Consider the following 23398-nt stretch of genomic DNA (forward strand, 5'->3'; position numbering starts at 1 on the left):
CCAACTTTTGTTTTGTCACTGTGTGTGTGTGTGTGTGTGTGTGTATTCATTGTCTGAAGATCATAGTGGCTCTGTCTTCTTTAAATTCTATTGTGTTAAATAGCAGGCAGAGGAAGGCTTCACTTTTTTTCTCTTAGTTTACTTCTTTTTTTATGCAGGCAAACTGCCCATCCAGATGGTAGGATTTCACCTGTAAGCAATCTGAAACGATAGGTTAATTCTGACATTTTATAGAGCTTTTTTATTTTCTTTTCATACAGTACAACTAAGTACAGAGTAAGCACTCAAGATAATGTTTCCCTTTTTTTTCTTTTAAAGCACTTCCTGCTGTGATTGGTCCCTCGCCCTCCCTCCACCCCAAAACACACACACACACACACACATACACACACACACACACACACACACAAACCTGTATTTTGGGCTCAATTAAAATCTGTGGCTTTAGGCACTTTGCTGCTATTGTCAAAACCACATCTGATGAAATCTTTGACCACTTCTAATACGTATGAATGAGGAAGTGATGGCAGAAGTGAAGGAACACGTGTCAACCTGCAGGTTAGTTTTGGAGAAAAGAATTATTTTAATTTTATAAGCTCAGGGTTCCACTGGCTTTGATAAACTCACTGTTCGTTTTCTCCCCCTACTAAAGTCATAAATGTTTACTAACTCATTCTTCCCTCAGTAATGCCTAGCATGGTGTTAGCAACCAGAATCCTGAAATTTGATTTTGTTTTCAGTGTGGCTAGCCTCTGGTAGCTTATGTGACTGAGGAAACCGGGGAAATTCTCTGAAATGATTTGTTGACCTGTTGTAGGGAATCCCATTATTTCCCAAAGCAGGTTTTGGCTGTGTTTTTGGAATAGAATATGAAAGGGAGAGGGAGTCTTGAAGGTTGTTTTTACTCATCATAATTGTAATCATACTGTATTTACAAGTTACTTTGGAATACTATCCTCTTGATTTTATTTCTAGAAATCCTGTGTTGGCATGAATTATTTCTCCAGTTATTTACACAGGAGGATGGTTATAGAAGCATCATCTCCCCTGGCTTATTCCCTTGGGAGAACATTTTTGAAAGTATTCTACTAATCTTATACTTGTCAGGATTGGGGACCCTAGTTGTGGCATTACTTATTGCTTTTTCTGTTTCCTGTTTTGCACATGTTAATTCCCGTGGGCATTTTCTTCTTCAAGTGATGAGATTTCCACTGTCCGGAGCAGCAAGCCACACTGGCTGGAGTCATTGAACTCTGAAATAGGAAACCTGTGGGTGATCCGGTTTACCTCCCCAGAAGCTATTGCTCTAGTCAAGGAGAATTACAGCCCCATGACTGAGAATTTCAAAGTAGTTGTTTCACTAAAACATGCACAGATTTTCTTTCAGGTATTGCAACAAAATCAACATTTGTTTGTGGCCAGTGAAGCCAGTGATTCTGGGTATTCTCATCCAGATGCTTCTCATATTTCCCTTGCAAACTTTCCCATTGGTTGGGGTCTGTGGAGAGATTTAAGTGGCTGGCTGGTGGAAATGTTTGGGAGAACATTTGCGTATCAAAGCAGCCTAAATATTTGCAAAAATGTTTGCTTGAGAAAAAAGAATCCATTTAGGATTAGGAAGTGACTGCTTAAACGTTTAAAAAGCATTTGTGTTTTCCTGAAGTATATTATTCAAGAGCCAAGGCCCAACTTGAATTTCGGGGGTTATCACAGAATCCATGTTTTGTTTTATGATTAAGATCTTTATCTATATGTGGTATAAAAAAGCAAAACCCCCACACATATATTTAACATTTAATTTGTTATTATTTATAAACCTATAAAACAGAAGATGAGAGAAAGGGCCTCATGAAATGATGAGATATTGAATAACTCTAACCTCATTCTTGCCCTCTGTTATGTATTCTTCCCTGTAAAACACAGTTGTATTGCTCTGATATGACATTTGGTTCTGTAGGAATTCAAGAGCTTTCTCATAATAGTAATGGTTTGAGTGGCAACTCTTTCTCTTTTTTTCTTGGTAAAGAGTTTAATGTGGGCTTTTTTGGTGTTCAAATTATTAAAGTTTTAGCTGCATTTCACTGATGGTTTGGAAACAGTGCGTACAAAATTCAGTGCAGCCCAATTTTTCCAACTTGTTAACAATGTAGGAGTTGAGCATTGACAATTGCTGTACTTCAAAGCCCCTTGGATCAGGTGTTATTTTACCATCTGGACATTTTAATTAGTAATAAAAATGTGGATCTGGATACACAGAAATAGGATCTACAGTACACGGTGGCCCAGTGCTCTGTATTGGTGCTGAGGTGTGCATGGCTATATTTTACAAGTGTGTGTGCTCATGTGTAAATGTGATTGTGTGTTGAATATGTATTCATTCCTCCTAGGAAACCTAAGTATAGGATTCTGGTGCCCTTTTCAAACTGGGCATTATCACAACACCAACAAAATATTTGACTACTTTTTCTCGAATATCGAATAAAAATGTATAACATATATACTTGCATTCCTAAGAATACTTGCCTATGTCTTTCTAGTGCTCATATTTCCTCGTGTGGTATATGGTATGGCATGGCAATACAATGCTGACATTGGGCAGGAGATGTGGCTTCTCCATTCCATCACTGTGTGCTCTAAGTCAAATACATTACCCTCTCTGAATCTCCTTTTATCCTTACCTACAGAATAAAAGTGTTAATGATAATAGTTATGATAACTACATAACAGAATTATGACGAAGCTTATAAGAACATGTATGTGAAAGCACTTCATAAAATGCAGAGACATAACAAGTGATTTTTAATACAAATTACCATTTCAAAATCTACATACCATCTTCATAATTCATTAATTGTCACATTAAAAATTAAGGAAAATGCAAATATAAGCTCACAGAAGGTTACTAACAAATAATAACTTTAGGACCACCAGAAAATGTGTTTATAATTTTAAACATGATGCAAAATGACCCAGTTTTATAAAGTATCAGGGTATGCTCTTTGATATAATGTTATTCTTAATTAAGGCAGAAGCCGGGTACATTTGAGGGAAATAGTGACCTTCTGGAGAAATGGAGAGTGAAAATAGTTTAGGGAAATGAGTCTTAGTGTCTTCTCTTTCAGAAAGATGCATGCATGTGTACCTTCATTATTATGAGTTTCATGTTTGCAAACCAGTGTGACTAGTTAAATGTAATCACCTACTCATTACAATTTATTTCATACTATATTTGCTCAAGAATGCGTCCTGCGTCATCCCCAGGAAGGGAGGGAGTTGATAAAATTAACTTGGGACACTGGTCCAGATCCATGAGTTTGGATACTTCTATAGAAAGCTTTTTCTTTTTTATTCTAGGCCCAGTTCTCTTCCTGATAATTCTTCAGGAGAAATAGGGATGTTTTCCCCCTTTGTTGTATAATCTTATACCATTGCATAATGATACTGCTTTGGTCATTTCATTAATTTAATCCTTCCCTCCTTTAATGTAATACATGCAAACCTTGAATACAGTGCAAATGTGATTTCTATAACATTGTTTCTAACATCAAATATTTATTATTATAGACAACCTGGTTTTATTTAGTGTCTTAGAAAGCTTATCAGACTTGTCTCTTGGACATGGAATTAGCCAGGAGTATACAGCATTCCTTTTCAGTATCATTCTAGGATTCAACAGAGATAGTCTTCAGTCAATTCATTAATTTGTTTAAAATTAAGTAAACCACAGAAGAAACAGGAACATGTGAATTATGATTTCAGTTTTTAAGATTTTTTTTGGACTTGAAAATGGAAACTGGTTTCATTTAATTCTGTCTCAGTTTCATCTAAATGTCCCAACCTAATGACCACTTTCATTTGCATATTCTGATCTCGTGAATAGATACGGTCTACCGATTATTTATCTTGAAAATTTTGAAATGAGGCTACAGGTCCTCCCCTTTGCAACTCTGTTTCCTAATAATGGCCACGTGTACCTTAACCTTTAGATTTCAGTACCCACAGTCATGATGTGAGCAAGAAATTATGGAACTTCTTTAAAAACTGTCTCATAAAAGGCATTCAGTTAAAAATTAGGGAGAGAGCATTTAAAATTTAATAAGAAATAAAGTAATTCAAAGTAAAGTCTGTAGCCAAACTCCTTAATTGTGATGCATTTGCTGAGTTCCCCTCTTCCATCGTCGGGCCTGCTCTGATGCCATATGGCCTACCATGGAACATTTAACTTGTCAGATATAATGGATTGTCCTGGAAGCAGATTTTTGCTTTGAGCACTCGGCTCCTTTCTTGCATTTCACTCTCAGCTCCAGGCTGCAGGATGAAGGATTGTGGTGGAAATGCAAAGAAGAGACACACAGTTGATTCCCCTTAAGAGAGTGACCTATATGCCACAGAATTTTACCCACGTAAAGAGGCATTATCCCCGTCACTGGCCTTAGCAGGCTGCATGTCAGAATCATTTAAATGTGCCCGGACTTAACAGATTGTGCAAACATTTCAGAATTGAGTGCTTAGGAATAATAAAGCATCGCCATTGTAACTTATATAGAAATGGTGTAGCCACATCAGCCAAAAGATAAGTATTATTTATCGTGACCTCCTTATAACATAAACCACCTGGATTATAGATGTTGTAAATTCATTTTAACTTTCAAATCTACTAAGAATGCTTCAAAAAAATCACCTGATGTAGATGTTACAAGGCTTCATTGTTTTGCTTGGTGAGGAAAGGTGAGGTTGAAATGATCATTTAGGTGGACGGACAAGTGGCAATTAATTATCCTACCAAGCTTTCCATCTTGAAACTTAAGTGCAAACCTTCTGTTTATTCTAACATACTATAAATTAGAGATCGAACATCCTGTAGATTATTTAATTTTTATCTGTTAAAGTAAAAAGCATAGTGGTTGGTGTTGATTTTAATTTGGTTCTTTCATAAGGTGATTCTTTGTTTATATTAATTTGTGATACTGTTTCTGAAATCAGAAGCCTGGAAAGTACGAGGAGGAGTTTATGACTTTTGCATTTATAGGAAAACTTCCTTAAAAGAATAAACAGTGGCCATTCCGTTCATACACGTACACATAAGCTAAGAAGAACTCTTTTAGTATATAGCCTACTATAACCCGAAAGCTAATATAATACAGAGACCCGGAATGGACAAATTATAAATAGTCAAGTACAAACTACAAACCAGTGGAAAAATAAGTAACTTATGGACCTTAATTTAACCATAAAATGGTACATATTTGATTGTTCTAGGGTTACAAAAATTAATAAGTGTGTATGCGACACATGTAAATACTAAAAGAGACTCTATTTGCAAAGGGTAATTTCATATACTCATCAAAATGTATGTTTATGTGTTAGAAATTTAACATTTCATTTACTTGTACAAATTTATTTATTGTAGATAGTTCTTAATAGTGATCTGTAAAAACTCTAGTGGCCTTGAGAACTGGTATAACCTTACTTCTATACAAAGAAGACATTTCTTTTTAATGATCAATTTCCCATGAAGCAGCTAGGAAATTTATGTTAAAGTCAGTATTTACTAATAAAGTGCATTTGTATGTATTTCTTACTAATCCTAAACCGAGCACATTTGTCTTTTTAATGCCACTGATAGGATGATTTTTTTCTTCCTCCCTGTATTAAAATTTTGGTTAGGCTTATCCTAAGTGAGTTTAAGTGGTGGCTGGCCAGAACTAGTTCTTGTTGGGGTATGTGCACCCTCTGCTGGCTGCTCAGATTGGAGCCAACTGGTGTGTGAGTTCTTAATAGCTTATTTTTCAAGGTTAGGGTTTTTTTGTTTTGTTTTGTTTTTGCACTTTTACACAACTAATATATTTGCAGTAATTATAAAGTTGCAGGTTAATACTGAGTATGGCAGTCAATTTGTTTTTATTTGGAAATGAAAGGTTTTTGTTTATCTGTGCGTGTTTTTTTGTTTGTTTGTTTGTTTTTTTGTTTGCTTGCTTTTGCTAAATAGAGTCCTGATAGTTTAAATAACATGAAAAGTATATGGTACTCTTGAGTTTTTAAGTGGTTGATTTTACATTTCCGTTAATTGTATTTTTGTAGTTCTTCCTGGCCCGATTACACTTAAGAATTCTTGTTTGATTTAAAAGGATAAATCATTAAAATTTTGAAACATTACTTTTTGTAGGTAATGGATCTGATAGGCAGTCCCTCGTGAAGAACTCCCTGAAAGAGTTGACAGTTTTCACAAGGAAAAAGAGCTGATATTTGCATAAAAATGTGTCATAAAGATATTTTTTGTTTCCTACAGATCAAATTAAGCTATTCTTTCTGGCAGACATTGAGAATGGTAGTTTGAGTGGAACCTTTTTGGTTTTGTTTTGCCATTTCGAGTTATTGTTGATGTAGTGTGAGATATTAAAGGAGCAAGGACCAGCTTGGTCACAGGACCACCTTCTACAAGGGCAGTCACGGAGGGAGCATTTTGGCCTCTGCTCCACAGCTTGGCTGCAGAGCATCCCTGGTTGCTGGTCGTGAAGACCAGGCCTCTGTATAAGGAATGTGTATTAGAAATGGCAACAACTTTTGCTGACACGTTTTATCAAGTTCTTTATGAAAATTAATTATAAGTGATTTCTACATATCTCTAAAATGAAATGTCTTGTTGAATCAGTATGGTGTTATATGGAGAGGAGACTTTAGATCTTTACAGCTCTTTTCTTTTATATTAAAATTTTTTAATAATTTGTGAGCAAATTCCATTCAAAATCCAAAACCAGCTCCCCCAAATATGAAATAATTCAAAAGCTGGGATTTGAGCCCTGGCTGGTGTGGCTTAGTTGGTTGGCGTTGCCCCGTGCACCAAAAGGTTGCAGGTTTGAGTCCCAGTTAGATCACATGCCCAGGTTGCCTGCTCATTCCCTGGTAGGGGTGTGCAGGAGACAGCCAATTGATATTACACTGTTGAGGAAGAAGGAAAATGTCATCTAAGTTTTTTTTTATTTTTCAGTTTTTTATCTTTCCATTTTTAGGTACCAGTGACTTTAAAATTCGTTTTGAATAGTCATATGACTATCTGTTTTTAGTTACTTCGATTTATTCACCATTGTCAAATAACTACAAACTGCAATTTTTTTAAAAATATATTTCATTGATTTTTTTTACAGAGTGGAAGGGAGAGGGAGAGAGAGTTAGAAACATTGATGAGAGAGAAACATCCATTAGCTGCCTCCTGCACACCCCCTACTGGGGATGTGCCCGCAACCAAGGTACATGCCCTTGACTGGAATAATGTCCATCGTGACATCGGTACATGGAGACACTCCACAAATAGTGATTTTCCTGTCCCATGTTTTTGGGACCTCATTCACGAACCTATTCAGATGATCATTTTTACAAGTGTCAGATGTGAAAATTGCCGTGTCTAAACAACTGTCCCATGTAATGTATTTTATTTTTGCCTATTTTGATAGGATGAGGTCACTGTTCCAACTACCCCCCTTCTCCTTCCTCCTTCTCTGATCATCCTTTCCTCTGCCTCTCCTCTTCCTTCCTGTGCCCTGTGCCTTCCTCTCTTGACTTAGTCATGCTAATATATTCAGTAACTGGAAGCTTTTCTCAAATATCCAGTGTGGGACTGAGTGGCTTTGTAATTTTATCTGTGAGCCATCATCTTCCTTTGACAGTGACTAGTGTCACAGGGGAGTCATACTCTGAGAAGCTTGGGCCTGTTAACCTTGGAGTTTGGTTTTCGTAGGTCCATTCTCTTAAAGTTGATCTGGAAGAGCAGGCTCAACCGTTAGCAGTCTTCCTAGTTTACCTGTTTTGTGGATGCCCTCAAATATATTTTGAGTTCTGGGCTATTTCCCTTTAACTTCTCAGTAGTGTATGTTCAGGGACCATAGACCAATTGTAATACAGTACCAGAGCTAGAGAAATGCTCATCTAATATATTATAGATACATATGTAAGGGACACTTGAATTACCTTCGGTCTGGGGTTTAAAATGTTACTTACATACATGTAAGCTCAGCTTGAAAACTGAGGCCATCACCTGACTACCAAGTGCTAAAATATGTATTATTCCTATGTAAACACTCTATAACAAACATAATACTAGTAAACCTTTTCCCCTCTTTTCTGTCCCATTACACCTAATTTAGAGTTTGGTCATTATTATTTTTTTATATTTCATGCTAGTGAGACTCTGTTAGAACATCATGTTTAATGGGCAGCAAATAATTTATTACTAAAAGTGATTTGTGTGGTGAAGTATAGCTGCTGATTTTCTTTAAATTTGCTGATAAATTCCAAATAATTTTAGCCCGGAAACCAAGTCTTACTGCTCTGATGTTGTCTCTTCGGAGTCTGGCCAGTAGTGTCATTAATCTGTCTCCTCCAGAGGGATCTGAGAAGCAGGCTCTCTCTTAGGTGTGGGTCTGTAATGCCTTCCATACAGCATGGGCAGAGGAGAGTGATTGGGGTTTTTTAAGTTAAACCCAGTAATGTTCACTAGAGGTTGCTCTGGGAAGCCTGAAGATGACTCTGGCATGGGGGAGGATGGGGAAGAGATGCTTTTGGAGCAAGGGCTGATGGGAGAGGAGCAGTTGTTCACCTCCAGGACTCTCATGTCTTGGACTTGTGTTGTTTATCTGCTTGGTAATATGAGATTTATTTCTTTCAAACAGTCAGTCTTTATTAGTGGAGACCAACAAATGTAAAGGCTAGTATGCTTCCAGGAAAAGGTTTCTCTAACCCAGCAAATTTCAGCCTTCTTCATCTCATGTCACACACAAGCTAATTACTAAAATTCTGCAGCATACCAAAAATATATTATAGGTATAATTTTGATTTACTCATACCAGACACCTACTGTTGTGTTGGCTGTTGTCATTTTTTTTTTTTTCATTTGACAATCTAAGGGAAAAGAAGTCAGTGCCCCTGACAATATAGTCAGGTATTGCATGTTTAAAAAATTCTTGTGGCACGTTGGTTTGAAAGTCACTGCTTTAATCCTTAAATGGTTCCATGGTTACTGTCTGAAAGGGCTCGTAGAGCAACAATTATTTGTCTTTTTAAAATCCAGTTAAATAGGTTGCATCAGGTAGTAATTGATTTTTTGTTATCCACTAGGATACCAGGTTTATAGGAGTTTCATCCTATATAATAAAAGCATAATATGCAAATTGACTGAACAGCAGAACGACCAGTCGGCAGGGTGGGGGCGGGGGCAGGGCTGGCAAGCAGGTGGCCCCAGGCCAGCCAAGGCGCGTGTCAGCGGGCAGAGGGAGGGGACAGCGATGTGGGGGAGCAGGGCCACACCCACAGTGCCGTCCCCTGATCAGCTGCCTGGTCGCCTCCTGCAGAGGGAGGCCAGCAGCAGCAGCGGCAGGGTGATGGGGGCAGCGCCCAGTCACCTCCCGCAGAGGGAGGCCAGACTGCAGCTTAGGCCCCCTCCCAATGGGGAGTGAGCCTAAGCCATCAGTAGGACATCCCCTGAGGGCTCTGGGACTGTGAGAGGGTGCAGGCTGGGCTGAGAGACCCCCCCTCCTCCTTCACCCACCCCCCAGTGCACAAATTTTCATGCACCGGGCCTCTAGTCTATTATAGCTTTAAAGGCAGTGCTTGCCACTTAAATTGGTTACTCCCTGGCTTGTTAGCCTAACCAGTGGAATTGTATTTAAAAAGAAAAAATAGAATGCCAGATCCCATGCCATTGAAATAAAGTACTCTGGAGTAGAGACCCAGGTATCTGTTTCAAGAAAAGTCTTACAGGTAATCATGACCAGCAAGGTTTCTTAGCCCAGCAATTGAATTTTGGGGGATTCTTTTGCTCCACACCCATTCTCTGTCTTCATTTGCTCCTAAGAATATAGCAAAAATGTTTAATTTCTGCTTGCTTCTGATACCTTAGTATGTATTGCAAATATCACCTTTTTCATTTACATATGAAATTATCATTTCTTCTAATAAAAAATAAGATTCAAATGCATGTGTTGTTTCCTCAGAGACCACAGAACTCCTCAATTGCCTTGCTTATACCCAATCATAATAGACTCTGAAATAGAAATATAAAATAGGGTTGATAGACCTAGTAAAATCTTACTTCCATAAAGCCAGGACTAAGTAACTGATTAGAAATAAGTTGAATGATTTCAGGGTTGCCCTTAGTCCTTCAGGTCTCTAGGGGACCCTTGTACAAATTGCTGATTCAGAAAATCATTACTCTGGTGGCTCAAGTGGCACTTTGGTGGCCTTAAAGAGTTATTTGACACACCTCCCCACACAGCTAAGTTATCCCCATGATTATGTTGATTAATTGCACCCTCTGTGGAATGAGTGTTATTTTCAATTAAAGATTTTCCTGCATTTGGAAAATAAAGCATAAAACTCGTGTCCTTTAATTTGATCATGTGCACACATCTCCTAAACCTGACACTGAATGAGGGGGATTGTTTTGACTGTTGTTGTCTTGGGCATGTGAAATATTCTAAGATAGTATTTTTATTCCGCATTGAGAGAATGTAGTTTTTGATCTCCCAGAGGATGGTCACTCAGAATGTTGATCAGTTTTAACATTCTCATCCGTCAAAGGACTTGAGAACTCCTCTTTGACTTACTACATGTTTAGTTCAAATTATTTGAGGGGAGTGTTGTGAAACACAGGGAAAAGAACACAGGTGGATACTCTCTGTGACTATAACATATGCAGATAATACACTAGAATATGCCAAAAAGAGATGGCATATTGTGAAAATGGGCTTTGGTACTGGAACTAGAAGTTTTTGTTCTAGCTTTATCTCTTAATATTTGTATAACTCTTATATAAGCTGGTTTCTTAATTTGAGTAATCTCATCTATAAAAATAGGGATTAAAATGTCTATCTAAGGGATTCTTAGGATGTGTTGTCTTAAATAATACAAGTTAAATTACTTTGGGTACTTAAAGTGCTTTACAAATGTAAGTGCTTTAAGGAGAATTGAATATCAATTTGAACCATAGCCCCCTAAAATGTTGAGTTTTGATGATGTCTCAAGATGCTCAGCATGTTTGGAATTTGAGTGCATCCACTGTTTGAAGGGAGCAGTGTCTAGACGAGATGAGGTGAATCAGTGATAAAATGCAGCCCAAACTCCAAATTTTCCATGATCAGAGCCATATATCATTACTGAATATTCTATTTTTATGACTTAAGAATATCAGTAAAAGAGACGACTAATACTATTTTTTCCCCTGGGAAAATGGTTAGCTTCCTTTTTCCCATTAGTCTTTGGTACAAACTGTGTGCCTAATCACCTTTTCCCCCACTTTTCTCCCCCTGATTTTAATTTAGAAAATAAGGGAAGAGGAGAATTTTCCAAGCTATGGATGACTAGTTTATCTACTGGAATTGAGTTGTAATTCTTTTAGCATGAAATTTATTAAATTTTGATTCCTTAATGCCTGTGGGTGATGACAGATTTCCTGGTATAGTAAGATTCTGTAGAAGAGAACCAATGTTCTCTGTATTTTAGAAACCAAAAGACTAACATCAACTTCTGATTTTTTGCAAACCCAGACTCTCACCTTCAGGCTAGGAGTAGTGGTAACAAGGTTGACCAGCTAGTGATAATAGCAAAGATGTATCTACATAGAAACAAATTCAAAAAGTCAAAAATGCTTTTAGATCAATTTAAATTAAATTAAGTTTAAAAATGTATATTATTTATTTGATAGAAAATTACAAACATATATTAAACCAATACATTTTTAGTGTTTTTAATAATAGTAGTTCGTAAAGTTCCTCAGGACTTATATTAATAGATAAAACGATTGGGGCAGTTATGTGTTGTGAGGTTACTATTCCACAAAAGACACTTGTGATCTATGCTGTGTGGTCATGTATTATACTTATATTTTTGCTTTTACTCTTTGCTGTGCATTTAAAATGAAGTCACATTCTTCACATCAGGAATGTGTAGAGGAGCAGTTTGCTGCCATGTTTTTGTTTGTTGCTTCAAGTTCATGTGGAGATGATTGTGTTTTGTTGTATGATGTCACAGGTTCTGGTGCATATCATTTGCACAGCTCTTAGGTACCTAGAGACCATTTAGGAGTAAAACACCATGTACATGTAAACGATCCTCACTTATAAGACACTTTCATTAATTTCTTATCAAATTCATGAGTGTTTTGGGGTCTGGGATTTCAGTCTTCAGTATTGGGCTTCTTGTTTATTGATAGTCTCTCCCCGCCCCCCCCCCCCCCCCGCCCTCTTCTATCACTTGGATTTAAATAGCAGCAGCACAGAATAGTGCTAAAAGTCCAACCTTTGGAATCAAAGTGCCAGGATATGATTCCCGGACCTAATCACTTAGCTCCTGCATGACCTCTGGAAATTTCTATAACTCAGCTTCCTCATTTATAAAATGGGGTTTACATTACCCACCTCTCAGGGTTGTTGTGCATTTTGAATAAATCAGTCTATATACGCCCTTTGCATTGTGGGTAATATATAACAGGGGCTGAGCTATTCTTATTTGAGCAAGGGAGGAAAAGGCAGACATGGAAAAGATGAAAGAACTACGAATAATGACCTCATGTATATTTTCAGAACCATTAAGAATTGCAGTCATTGTTTAATGAAATAGTCTTTTCAATATAAAGAAAAATTAATAGGGTAACCAGGAATAGGTTGGGGTTGGGGACAGGGACACAGATTTATTCTGACTGGAACATGGTGATGATGAGTTCCCTAGTCTGATGGCTGGGAACAAAAGGCTCATTCTTCAGTTCCCAGAATGAGGATTAACAGGGAAGCAGCCTCGCCTGGTATTGTCCTGCAGCATCGGATAATTGTGAGCAAGGCTTTTCATGGGACAGGTTTCACTGTAGAGGTACATTTTTTTTCAGTAGTACGTGAAATACCTACCATTTACATATAATTTAAAAAGTGGCCTTTTAAGAATGAATGGCTAAAATCCTGAACATGACCTTGTTATTATCCTACTGGTCAACCACCAGTGAGATCTCCCATGTCACAGCGTATCTACAGAAATCATCAATACGTTGTTCTTGTTATTCCTCACTTTTACCATGTAGATTAGAACTTTCCAGATGTAGAAATCTATCAAAATGGTCTCATAAGTCCATTCATTCACAGGGATACTTCCTAGATGTATAGCATTGTTGTACAACAGGATGCTATGTATATGGATATATTGGAAGAAAAATTGGAAATCAAATGGAAAATTATATAGGAACATAAAAGTATTACATTAGGAATTATATTAGCATTTGTTAACCATAGTGCCCCAAATAAAAACCACTTTTTTTTTCCTTTTCCTCCTTGGGGATTATTGAATAGATCAGCAAATACATTGGTCTTTAAAAAATTGGAAGTAACTTATGCAGTATTTTCTACTTAGATTAGGTTTTCATGGGGAACAGAAGAAGCAAGTGAATCTTTTATTGATTGTCAGTTGGTGCCATTTCTAATTATCAAATTTAAATATAAGTCTCAGCAGCTGATGGATTCAATTTGGACAAAACACGTGTTGACTTTCTGGGTTGTTTGCTCACTGTAGATGCCGACTGTTCTCGAGAAGGGGCTGCGTGTTGGTCTCCTTTGTCTCTGGAAGGATTGATTGACTGATGTTGTGTCTCCTCACTTACAGCGTTTTTCTTGCTTAACTTTAAAAATTGTGACATAATATCACATGCTCCTTGTATACATCATTTCTGGGGAAGAAACTTGTTTAGCCAATATGTCGGCTCAGTTTATGAAATCCTCTCTGTAGCTTTCATTCAGCCTTCAGTGTACTCCATTAGGTCATATCGTTCATTTCATCCACGGCAAATCGTCACCAGCAGCAGAATTTCACATTTGGTCCTCTTAGGTATAAGAATGAATCAAATGCCTGACAAGATTTGTTTCTGGTACATATTTGAGAACCACCCCTACACCACACACACACCCCACCCTTTCTGGGCATACGACAAATGTTACTAACGGGTACCTTTAGTTTTTAAAATATGGACAACAGTACTCCGTGCAGTAAAAGACTTGAGCGATTAATGCTACCCTTATGCCTCTTTTGAGTAGTTTTAGCCATGGGGCTTGGCACTGCCACCATTGTCTTTGTGCCAAAAACTATCCGCAGCGGCTGTCGCATTCTAGTACTGGAGGGTTGTCTCAAAAATTCCGCAGTGAGCACGCCGCTTGTTCATCACTGCTATCTCTTTTAAATATTGAAAAAATAGAATCTCGAGCTCTCAAAGCTCGGCTGTGGTTGTGGGGATGGGGGCGGGTGGGTGGCGAAGAATGGAGAAAGGAGGAAAGAGCTGTCTGCGCCAGCCAGTGGGTCTAAGTGACAAAAACCCATGCCTGACATCGAGTAAGCACAGATATTTGGGAGCTTTTGTGTGCATGAGCACAGAGAGTTACTTAAGAATCATACTCAAACATGTTATCAGCACTCTTGAAAATTTTATTATCTGAAACAAATGTTCCAGTGAATTTTTAGCAGAAAATCAACATCAAGACCATAGCTAATTTTTAGTGGACAATTTACACAAAAGATGTATTTATTTGCCTAGAAACTGAGGTGTCATTGTAAAATGGCTGCTTTCTGTCATTAGGAAATGATAGGAATAGATATAATACGTCTGAGAAAGCGCTTGGGTTTATCCTCAGTCTCTGATTATTTTGCTCCCAAACAGGGGTTTGGGCTCTGAGGGCAGATTTATAGTTGAATTTGGGAACAAAAAGATGTAATAAAGTTAAAGGCTTACACTATCAGAATGAAATGTGTTCGCTCATGATCTCTGGAGCGATCTATTTGATGGTAAAAGTGGATGCTACAGATGAAATCTTTACAAGGAGCATAATCCTAAAAAAAAAAAAAAAAAAAAAGAAAGAAAGAAAGAAAGAAAAAGAAATGCACCTCCCAGCCTCCTGCTGGCTGCACTGCCTCTTTGGTACCTCGCAGACTTCGACAGAGTCCTGGACTGGTGCCCATTGATGTCATGGAAACACTCAAATTACTGAGAATGATTCATGTCTATGCTGGTCTCTTATCCTCCCCCACACAAACACGAGTAGATTTTTAACCCTGACAACTTGTAATTTGCAGTGGGTTTATTTTTGTATCTGGATAAATATTTTTTAACAAGCAAAATTAAGATTAAGCGGTCTGTATCTGATATGATAGTAAAGAGTGCTGGGCCTTGTAGCCTGGAGTACTTTGGGGACTCCATGAATTCATATTCTTCTCATCTCTCCCTCCTCCTCCTCTCCCTTCCTACCCCCTTGCTTTTCCATTCCACTCTCCCTCTCTTTATTTCTCTCCTTTCTTCTCTCCTCTCCCATTTATTCTCATTTCCCTTTTCTCCCTCCTTCCCTGCTTCCCTCCCTCATCTGTACTATTTACACTGACCTTCTAGCTTCAAAATAATGGAAGGGATAGCTCTAACTTGTATATACATACATGAATTGAGGCAAATCCTGGTGAGAAAATTAAATTAATCTCTGAGGTCCGTGTGCTGGACTCAAGTTGGGAAAAAATGCCAGGTGGTGAAATTCTATAGGGGATAAATTCAGTAATTACTTCTAGAGAGAAAAATAGTCTTTCTTACTTTAAATTGTATTTTACAATTCAGTTTTTAGAAATTAGTAAAACAGGTTACTAGATGTTCCATTTCCTAGGAAGTCAGAGCAAATTCTACCTCATCTATTCCTTTATCTATCATCTATCTTTCTGTCTGCCTGCTTGTCTGCCTACTTGCCTACATCTCTACCTGCCTTTCTAGTTGTTAAACAAGTGAGTATTATGTCAAAGTGAATTATGGTGTGGTTGTATGGACGCTTTTGAAGTGCAAGAGCTTAAGGAAGGACACATGCCATTTGATAGCTTATAAAGGTCGAGTCTTTTTCTGTTAGTAATATTTGTAGAGAGAAGCTAAGGGGCATCTATAGGTTATATTTGACTTACACAGAAGAGTAGATATGTATGCATGGGCATTTGCACTGCTGAACAGGTAAATGAGTTTTTTCTTCAGTGTAAAATCCCCATACAATTAAAGTTATTCTCTTAGATGTCCCAAGAGTGATAGTATGTCTGTGAGATGATATCCTGTTCCATAGGAATTGAAACTAATATGGACATTGATTTTCTACTTTGCACTGAACAATATACCAGAAATGGGTGGGGGGATGTTTTCCCAAGTTTGAGATTCATTGAAATCAGTAGAAAAGTTAATGCTGGGGGGGAGAGGGTTAATTTTAAGACTCAGGTTTGGCTTTCTTTGAAAAGTCATCTTCTAATTTTATATATATATATAGTGACTTAGATACAAGGTGCACTTTTGGTCAGATAGAAGATTTATTAAAGGCACATTCTTTGTGTAATATCACGAAGGAATGCACTAATAGCATTGTCACCAAACTAAAACATAAAAAATGACCACTGTTCCTTTTCATATTTGCCATACCTTGGTTTGAGGGGAAATTGAGGTGGATACCATTCAGTCTCTAAAAAATACTAGTTTTGAATTTTCTCATCAAAAGAAAGAATAGTATAATCCTAGGAGTAAAGGATAGTGTTCCTTAAAGTTCTGTTCTTCATGAAAGAAGTATCCTTCAGTCTCAGGCAGCGTGGGGTTTGCGTTTTGGGTATTTGGCTGTCCCTAGACCTTTTTAATGTGTGGTCTGGGTCCATTTTCTGTGATAACTCTTCATATGTCACTCACTAAACTCTACTGCTTAGATCTCTTGTAATGTGGTTTCATTGTCTTCCTTGCTGATCATTAAGGCTAACCATACTTGAAAAAGAAACAAATGAGCAGCCTTGATTACATCCTTAGATGTGGCCAAACAGCTTCTGAGGCTGCATACATCTCTGTATATAGAAGTTAGGTTGTTAGAATTGGAACAAGATATTCACATTCCATTATCCCATGTCCTGCCGAGTCTACTGGTAGAATCTGAACTTGGGATCAGAGTCGGCAATTTTTCAAAGCCCTCTTTTCCAAATGTAAATTCCATCATCATTTTGGTCACGATGGAATTTACTCCTGGGAAAGGGAGTTAAAAAAGAGAGAGAGAGTGTCTCAGAATTTTGAGTAGTTTCTTTTGCTGTATTCACCATCTGGAAAGCCTTGATTGATTAGTTTGGCCTCACCATTAAGTGTCAATATAATCAATGGGAATTCCTAGACTAGGGTCATTACATAGATAATTTGCCTGCTGTGTAAATAAAAATGAAATTGTTTAAATTTTGTGAGAGAGAAAGCAAGTGAAAATAAGAAATGACAATTTGTTTGTTAGAGAAAGTGGAGGCCATTGGAATGACAGTTTTTGGAAGTGTGGAGCAGTTTGGCTAAGAATAGGAATGAAGGATATTTTTTTCCAGTTTATCATAGCCGAGTGAGGAAGTGTTATTCCCTCTCTTGCTTGCATACTAGTACATTGCCAGTAGTGCCTACTTTACGTATGTAAACATCGGGGAGGAGAAGTAGATGTCTATTACCTGGAAGCTTTTTTTTTTTTTTTTTCAAGGAAAAAACCATTTACACTTTTTTTGTTGTTTCTCTTGGCAGGTAAAACAGAAAGGGGCTCATATTCATCTTATGGGAGAGAATCAAACTTACAGGGTTGCCACCAGGTAAGTGAGGATCTCGCAAGGGGAAGGGTTGGGAGAATTAGCCTGGTACTTTGGTTTATTTTATAAATTAGATGATGCATTTTGGACTGTGACACTAAGATGCACGGAGAGTCTGCCGATGCCTCTTTCGTTTAAAAAGTAATGGAATAGCACAGAGCTTGGAGGTAACAGGCACCTCATCTTTAGATCTCTGGCATATCAGAACTACATTCACTGGCTTGCTTTTATTTTTTAATCCATCAACCAGGACCAATGGCACTGTTTGCAAACCAGCGATGTCGGTTAAAGTGGTTCCATCAAAAGAGTTTATTTGCAATTGAGAACTTAAGAATTTCTTACACTAGAAATACTTCGTGCAGCCATGTGTCAAACCCTGGGTTTGGTGGCTACTGCCCTAAATTATAGTTTTCATAGGGGCTGTATGATGTTGTGTGAAAACAGGGTTGTATTGAGGGATAAAAATGTCTGTGAAAATATGATTTGTTGTCCCTTTTTGTTTCTGAATTGTTTTTGGCTGGAAGTCAAGGCCAGCAGGCTAACAGCAAAGCCGTCTCAAGGGAAGCATGCGTGATCTAGAAAAATAAGAGTACTTTAATTAAATAATAAAATGCCAGTGTAATACAAAGGTATAGCATGTGTGTGTTTGTCTCTGTGCACCCTGCATTTGCATACCTTTAACTCTCCAGAGAAAGCCCCGTTCTAAAAATACTATCAGTAGCCAAAAGAGTAAGCTTTGTTTCAAGACAATTGAGATTTTATAGATGCTTTCTTTTTAATTTCAGTATCAGTATTAATCATATGTTTAAAACCTTTTTTTATTAAGATGTAGGGTTTCTTTTTATAAGTGCATTGGTTTCTTTGGAAAACTCTTGATACAATTTAATAATCCTCTTTAATATTCAAAGCTTTCTACTGTTTTATTATTCACCCAAACAGAACGTATGTTCTTTTTGTGTTGGAAAGGGAACGCTTGTTCTCTTGAACCCTCTCCCCCTCCCATTTCCTTTAATGAAATGGAAAAAAAATCTATTTAAAAATTTTAAAACAACTGTTTAATATGTCCTGAAAATGTAAGCAAACAGTTTTCGTAATGAAATAGAGCCCCTGAAGGAGGTTTGCTTTTCAGATCAGTTACGTATCACTAAAGGTGGGATTCAGGCGGCTTGGCCAGGATGCATTTGCATTTTTAAAGTTTACTCCTTTGGCCCAGCCACCAAATGCAGTCATATTCAGTATCTGAAAGACTTGTGAGAGGAGGTGAATGGTGCTTGGTTAGGGAGCTCCGCTGCACGGCTGCAGAGGACAGTCCATGGGAGTTTGTTTGGAAAGAATTCTGCAGGAAAGAAATTTACAGTCCTTCCAACGCAACGGAAACATCTTTGGAATGTGAGTGCAAATGTTCGGGGTAGATAGCCAGGCGACGAGCCTCTCTCAGTGCCGAGTCTCTGGTGTAAAGCTCTCAATTCCTGCAGAAGAGCCTGTTCCTGTGTATCTGTTTTCTGAGGGTCAAGGCAGAGGTCGTCAGAGTTTTGGGGAGAAGAAAGTTGACAACATCCTTCCTTTTTGCAGATGGTCATGGCAGAGGTCTCTGTTTTTGCTGGGCCTCTTTTTCTGGTCAATGAGAAAATAGGCTTCCTCGCCCCTGTATCCTTTCTTACTAATAGGAATTGGCGTGATTCCTCACAGACACAAAGATTTCCTCTGCTGAGTAAGCGTGAGGCCCCTTAACTTGTGAAAGCATCATCCAGACCGCGTGAGTCGTCTGTGTATGTGCAGGGACACAGACCCTCCCTTGGTGTGTGGGAAATACTTCCCTCGGGTGAAACTGAAGTGAATTTTCTTGGCAAACACAAGGTGAGAAGTGGAAAGGGGCAGAGGGTGGAGTACAGAGGTGGATGGACTGGCATGTGATGGCTGAATTTCTGGGCCATGGGAGGTTCATTTTGAGACATTCGTGTCCAGGAAAACTCTGTTGTATAAAAGAGGACGCTTTTCTTAACAAGTTTTCATAACGTAGATGTGGAGGGTAGATGCTTTCTTTCTTATTTCTGCTTCATGGTTGTGAGTCTTACAAGAACTGACTATCTCTATGCTTAGCCTGGTCTCAGCAGTATTCATAAACAGTGTGATCACTTAGGGGTAAACAAAAGAGCAGAATTTTGGAAATTCCCTGATTGAGGAAATAGGGGCCGGAGATGAAAAGTGCACATATTATGAATTTCTGCTCTCTGTGAAATTTGAGAATAGAGCAGACCATAGTGTGTCTTCCAGTGAATGAGTCTCTCTCTGGTGCCGAATTGTTCTTTGAATCCCTATCTGCCACACCAGCTATGCAAACCAAAAGAAAGGCAGCTTCTCTGTATCTTGGGCTTCAGGTCTAAATAGCAGATCACAGCTGAAATGATTCCCCACGGTGTGGCAAGGTGAGTGATTCGCGTGGAGGGGGAGCTTTTGTTTTCTCCTGCCTGCTCCACTATAGAGACAGGGGACGCAAAACCTTTAGATGATATGCCCTAAGGAACTCCAAAAGCTGCTTTATTGTATTATAACAATATCCTGTGGACTTGTAGGGTGAGCACTGTTACATGTGAACTTGCTTATTCCAGTCCCAGTGGCCTTTTGTTTGGTGTAGAGAAATGCTGGTGGTAAGCAACAGGTAGCAAAATGCTGTCCTGGAGAAATGTATATTGATTCAGAAATGCATCAGGTTAAAGCTTGTGCATGTGAGTGTCCATTATGTTTCTCTGGAGGATTTAACACTAATAGTGATAGACATGTGGCTTTCAAAAAAAGTGGATATCTTAGCCGAAAAACAAAACCGGCAGGTTTTTATTTATTTATTATCAATTAAGTTGTTTTCATTAAAAATATTAATGGGGTAATATGAATGCATTAATGCATTTCTACATAAAATTATCAGAAATCAACATGGTGACTTTTCAGACTTGAAATTGTATAGAAAAAGTCCCAATAGACAAACCAAAGCGGCTGAAAGGACTTTTTTTTTAAGTCCTCACTTAATATGGCAAAACTAATTTAAATCAAATTGGGGTACGGAAATCACACCCAGGCTTAAAATGTTCTTGCCAAATTACAACCTCATACTACTTTTACTGGCAGAGAAAATAAAATTTATAATGGAAAGTCTGACAGAAATGAAAATGAGCGGAAATAAAGTTTTTCTCAAGATAGTCCAACTTTAAAATGATAAATAGTCAATAGTTAATATCCTGAATGGGCATCACTTCAGAGGATAAAAGAGAAAAGAGGTCCTTTGCTTTTGGCCTTTTTTTGCTGCTTTGAATAGGATGTTTGGTGATGACAAACTTTTTTTTTTTTTTTAATCTCGATGAGATCTCTGTGAATGAGGTGATGATGTCAACACAAATGATTGTTATTAAGGTAGATGTTTTCCCCTTAAATGGAAATTCAGCATTGATTATCAGGACTTGTTTGTCTTCACTTTCTGGGATATGGCCAAGTCAAAAGCAATGGTTTCATTATTAGTATCTCCTGAATAATAAGGTGTGTGTGTGTGTGTGTGTGTGTGTGTGTGTGTGTGAGAGAGAGAGAGAGAGAGAGAGAGAGAACGCGCTGGCCCCTATCTGAGACTAATTAAGTTAGAGTATTATTAGCTGGGCATTTGCTTTTCTTATCCCCCAGGTGATTCTAATGTGCAAGCTGGGTTAGGTGACTTCCTAGAATGTTCTATAGGAATAGGCTCTATTTTAAAGATTTGTGTCCAAAATCTGGAATTGCCACTGACCTTGAAAAAGCTTTTCGATTTCTTGCCTTAATTTGATTATTTAAGACATGGAAATACATTGCATATGTACTTCATTTAACAGGCAGTAAAAATTACTGCTATGTTGAAAATCAGTAGATGCCTTGAAATCTTTATACAAAATTCCACAGCTGAACTTCCCGGCCTACATCTTGTTTTCTCTAGTGAAGTCCAAGGCTATAACCTCCTCCACATTCTTTATCATTTTCAAGTAATCAAATAGGACTGCGCTGATAAAGTCATTGATGTGTACATCTGAAAATTGACAGGGTTTAAGAATTAGGCCTAATCTGGAATACCTTTGTTAGATTTCAATAACAGAAGCTCTGCAAGAAAATGGTCTTCTCTATATTTAATTTCATTTCCTCATAAATCTAGTAATTTTTGATTATTGAACTTAAATGTGGAGTTGGTTCTGAAACAAGTTACATATTTAAGAATGGATTTTTTTCTTTTAATTATTTTTATTTTTGATATGAAAGCAGTTACAAATTACTTAATTCTAAAACTTTTTGGCCCCTTTCATTTTTTTTCTTATTTAAAGTGAAAATGGAAAGGATATAAGCAACAAACATGGAATCCCTTGTTTCTTTTTATGAAAATGGCTGTTTAGGCCTTGTGTAAACAGAAACATGTTTGGTTTTTAATCTGACATCAGGCTTAAATGTTAGTTCATGGTGTGCAGTAACCCAGTCCAGTCCTTGTGTTCTTCCTGGGACCCGTTCCACCGGGAACTGCCTTATGCACTGACTATGCACTGCTTAGCGCTCTGCTTCACTTGCATAGTGCTTTTCCAACTTGCCATCATTTATGTTTGTTGAATTCTGGGTTCCACCTGAATTCTGTGAGCTCCTAGAAACAGGGGCCATGTCAGTTTTATCATGTATTGTGTGGACTCAGGTTTATTTCCCCAGCATTACTCTTAGGTGTCATTTCGAGAGTAAAGTCTGAATAGCAATGCATAAGAACCACATTATAAGCATCATTTTAAAGCCTATTGAAACCAGAAAATCACATTTTCTATAAGAAAGTTCTTTGGAAGCCCTACCTTCTAACTTCTATGAAAATGTTGTTAATAGCTTTTTTTGGGGGGGGTGTCATTATGTATAATATTTGGTTTATATTTTTATAATATCTTTTATGGGATGATACCGAGGTCATGTCACTGAGAGGCACTTGTCATCATTCCCTTTAAGGGGCTGAGTTCTAGCCTGGGGCCTCACTGTTCCAGGCCTGAAGGGACCCAATGTTTGCTGTTTCTGGTGGGTGTGTTGTTGGAACCAAAGGTCAGAATCGGGACTTGTCCTTTTTTAATGTATCAGTGCTGACCGTGGGGCACGATATTTAAAATTACAACAGCTAGTTTCAGGCATCACGGCCTGAGCGTGCAGTGGGTGTGCCATTGTGACTCGCCCTGAGCACTGTGTTTTTGGGCAGCAGCACCTTTGCTTTAGGACATCGCTATGGTGTACCCTCTCCCAACAGCCACCCAACACCCACCAAAGGAGATACAGGAGCCATTCTTTCATCTCATTGCTTAACAAATATTTACTGGCCCCCTAGCAATGTGTTAGGTACCACAGAGAAAGACAAAGGAAGGCTCTTTCTTGCATACCCTCCCTTCACTCCCACCAGCAGCTTTCTGGATATTAAGGGAGAATCAAATTTCATTTATTTAATTTAAAAAAAATTAATCTCATAGTATACAGTGTCAAATACTTGCAAAAGTTGTAAAAACAATAAAATGAAGTGAATGTACTCACCACTTAAACAGTTGTTAATATTTGCTACATTTGCTTCATGTTTGTTTGTATATATTTTTAATGAATCATTTTTAAGTGGAAGATCTAATAAGATTTCATCCCTAGATTATTTTTTATCATGAATCTCTTAAAATTAAGAACACTTGTGTATTTAAGTAAAATACTATTATCACCCTTAACAAAATTAACAATAGTTTCCTAATTTAATACCCATTAGGTGTTCAGATTT

The 23398-nt window shown here is 37.8% G+C and overlaps 1 protein-coding gene across 34 annotated transcripts in view; it reads left to right on the forward strand.

Moving 5' to 3' along the window:
* TCF4 (transcription factor 4) overlaps positions 1-23398 on the forward strand; it is a 341673-nt gene that overhangs the window by 167179 nt on the left and 151096 nt on the right. For 23 of the 34 annotated variants that reach the window (XM_080686315.1, XM_080686322.1, XM_080686323.1 and 20 more), the window contains one exon: positions 17558-17622. In XM_080686315.1, the coding sequence (XP_080542441.1) occupies positions 17558-17622 (65 nt within the window). Of the gene's footprint in view, positions 1-368; positions 559-17280; positions 17449-17557; positions 17623-18812; positions 19477-23398 lie in introns of those variants that run through there. The other 11 variants (XM_080686344.1, XM_080686339.1, XM_080686342.1 and 8 more) reach the window with 10 other exon arrangements.

The sequence above is a fragment of the Plecotus auritus genome (assembly GCF_963455305.1).
Source record: "Plecotus auritus genome assembly, chromosome: 8".
NCBI classification, from domain to species: Eukaryota; Metazoa; Chordata; class Mammalia; order Chiroptera; family Vespertilionidae; genus Plecotus; species Plecotus auritus.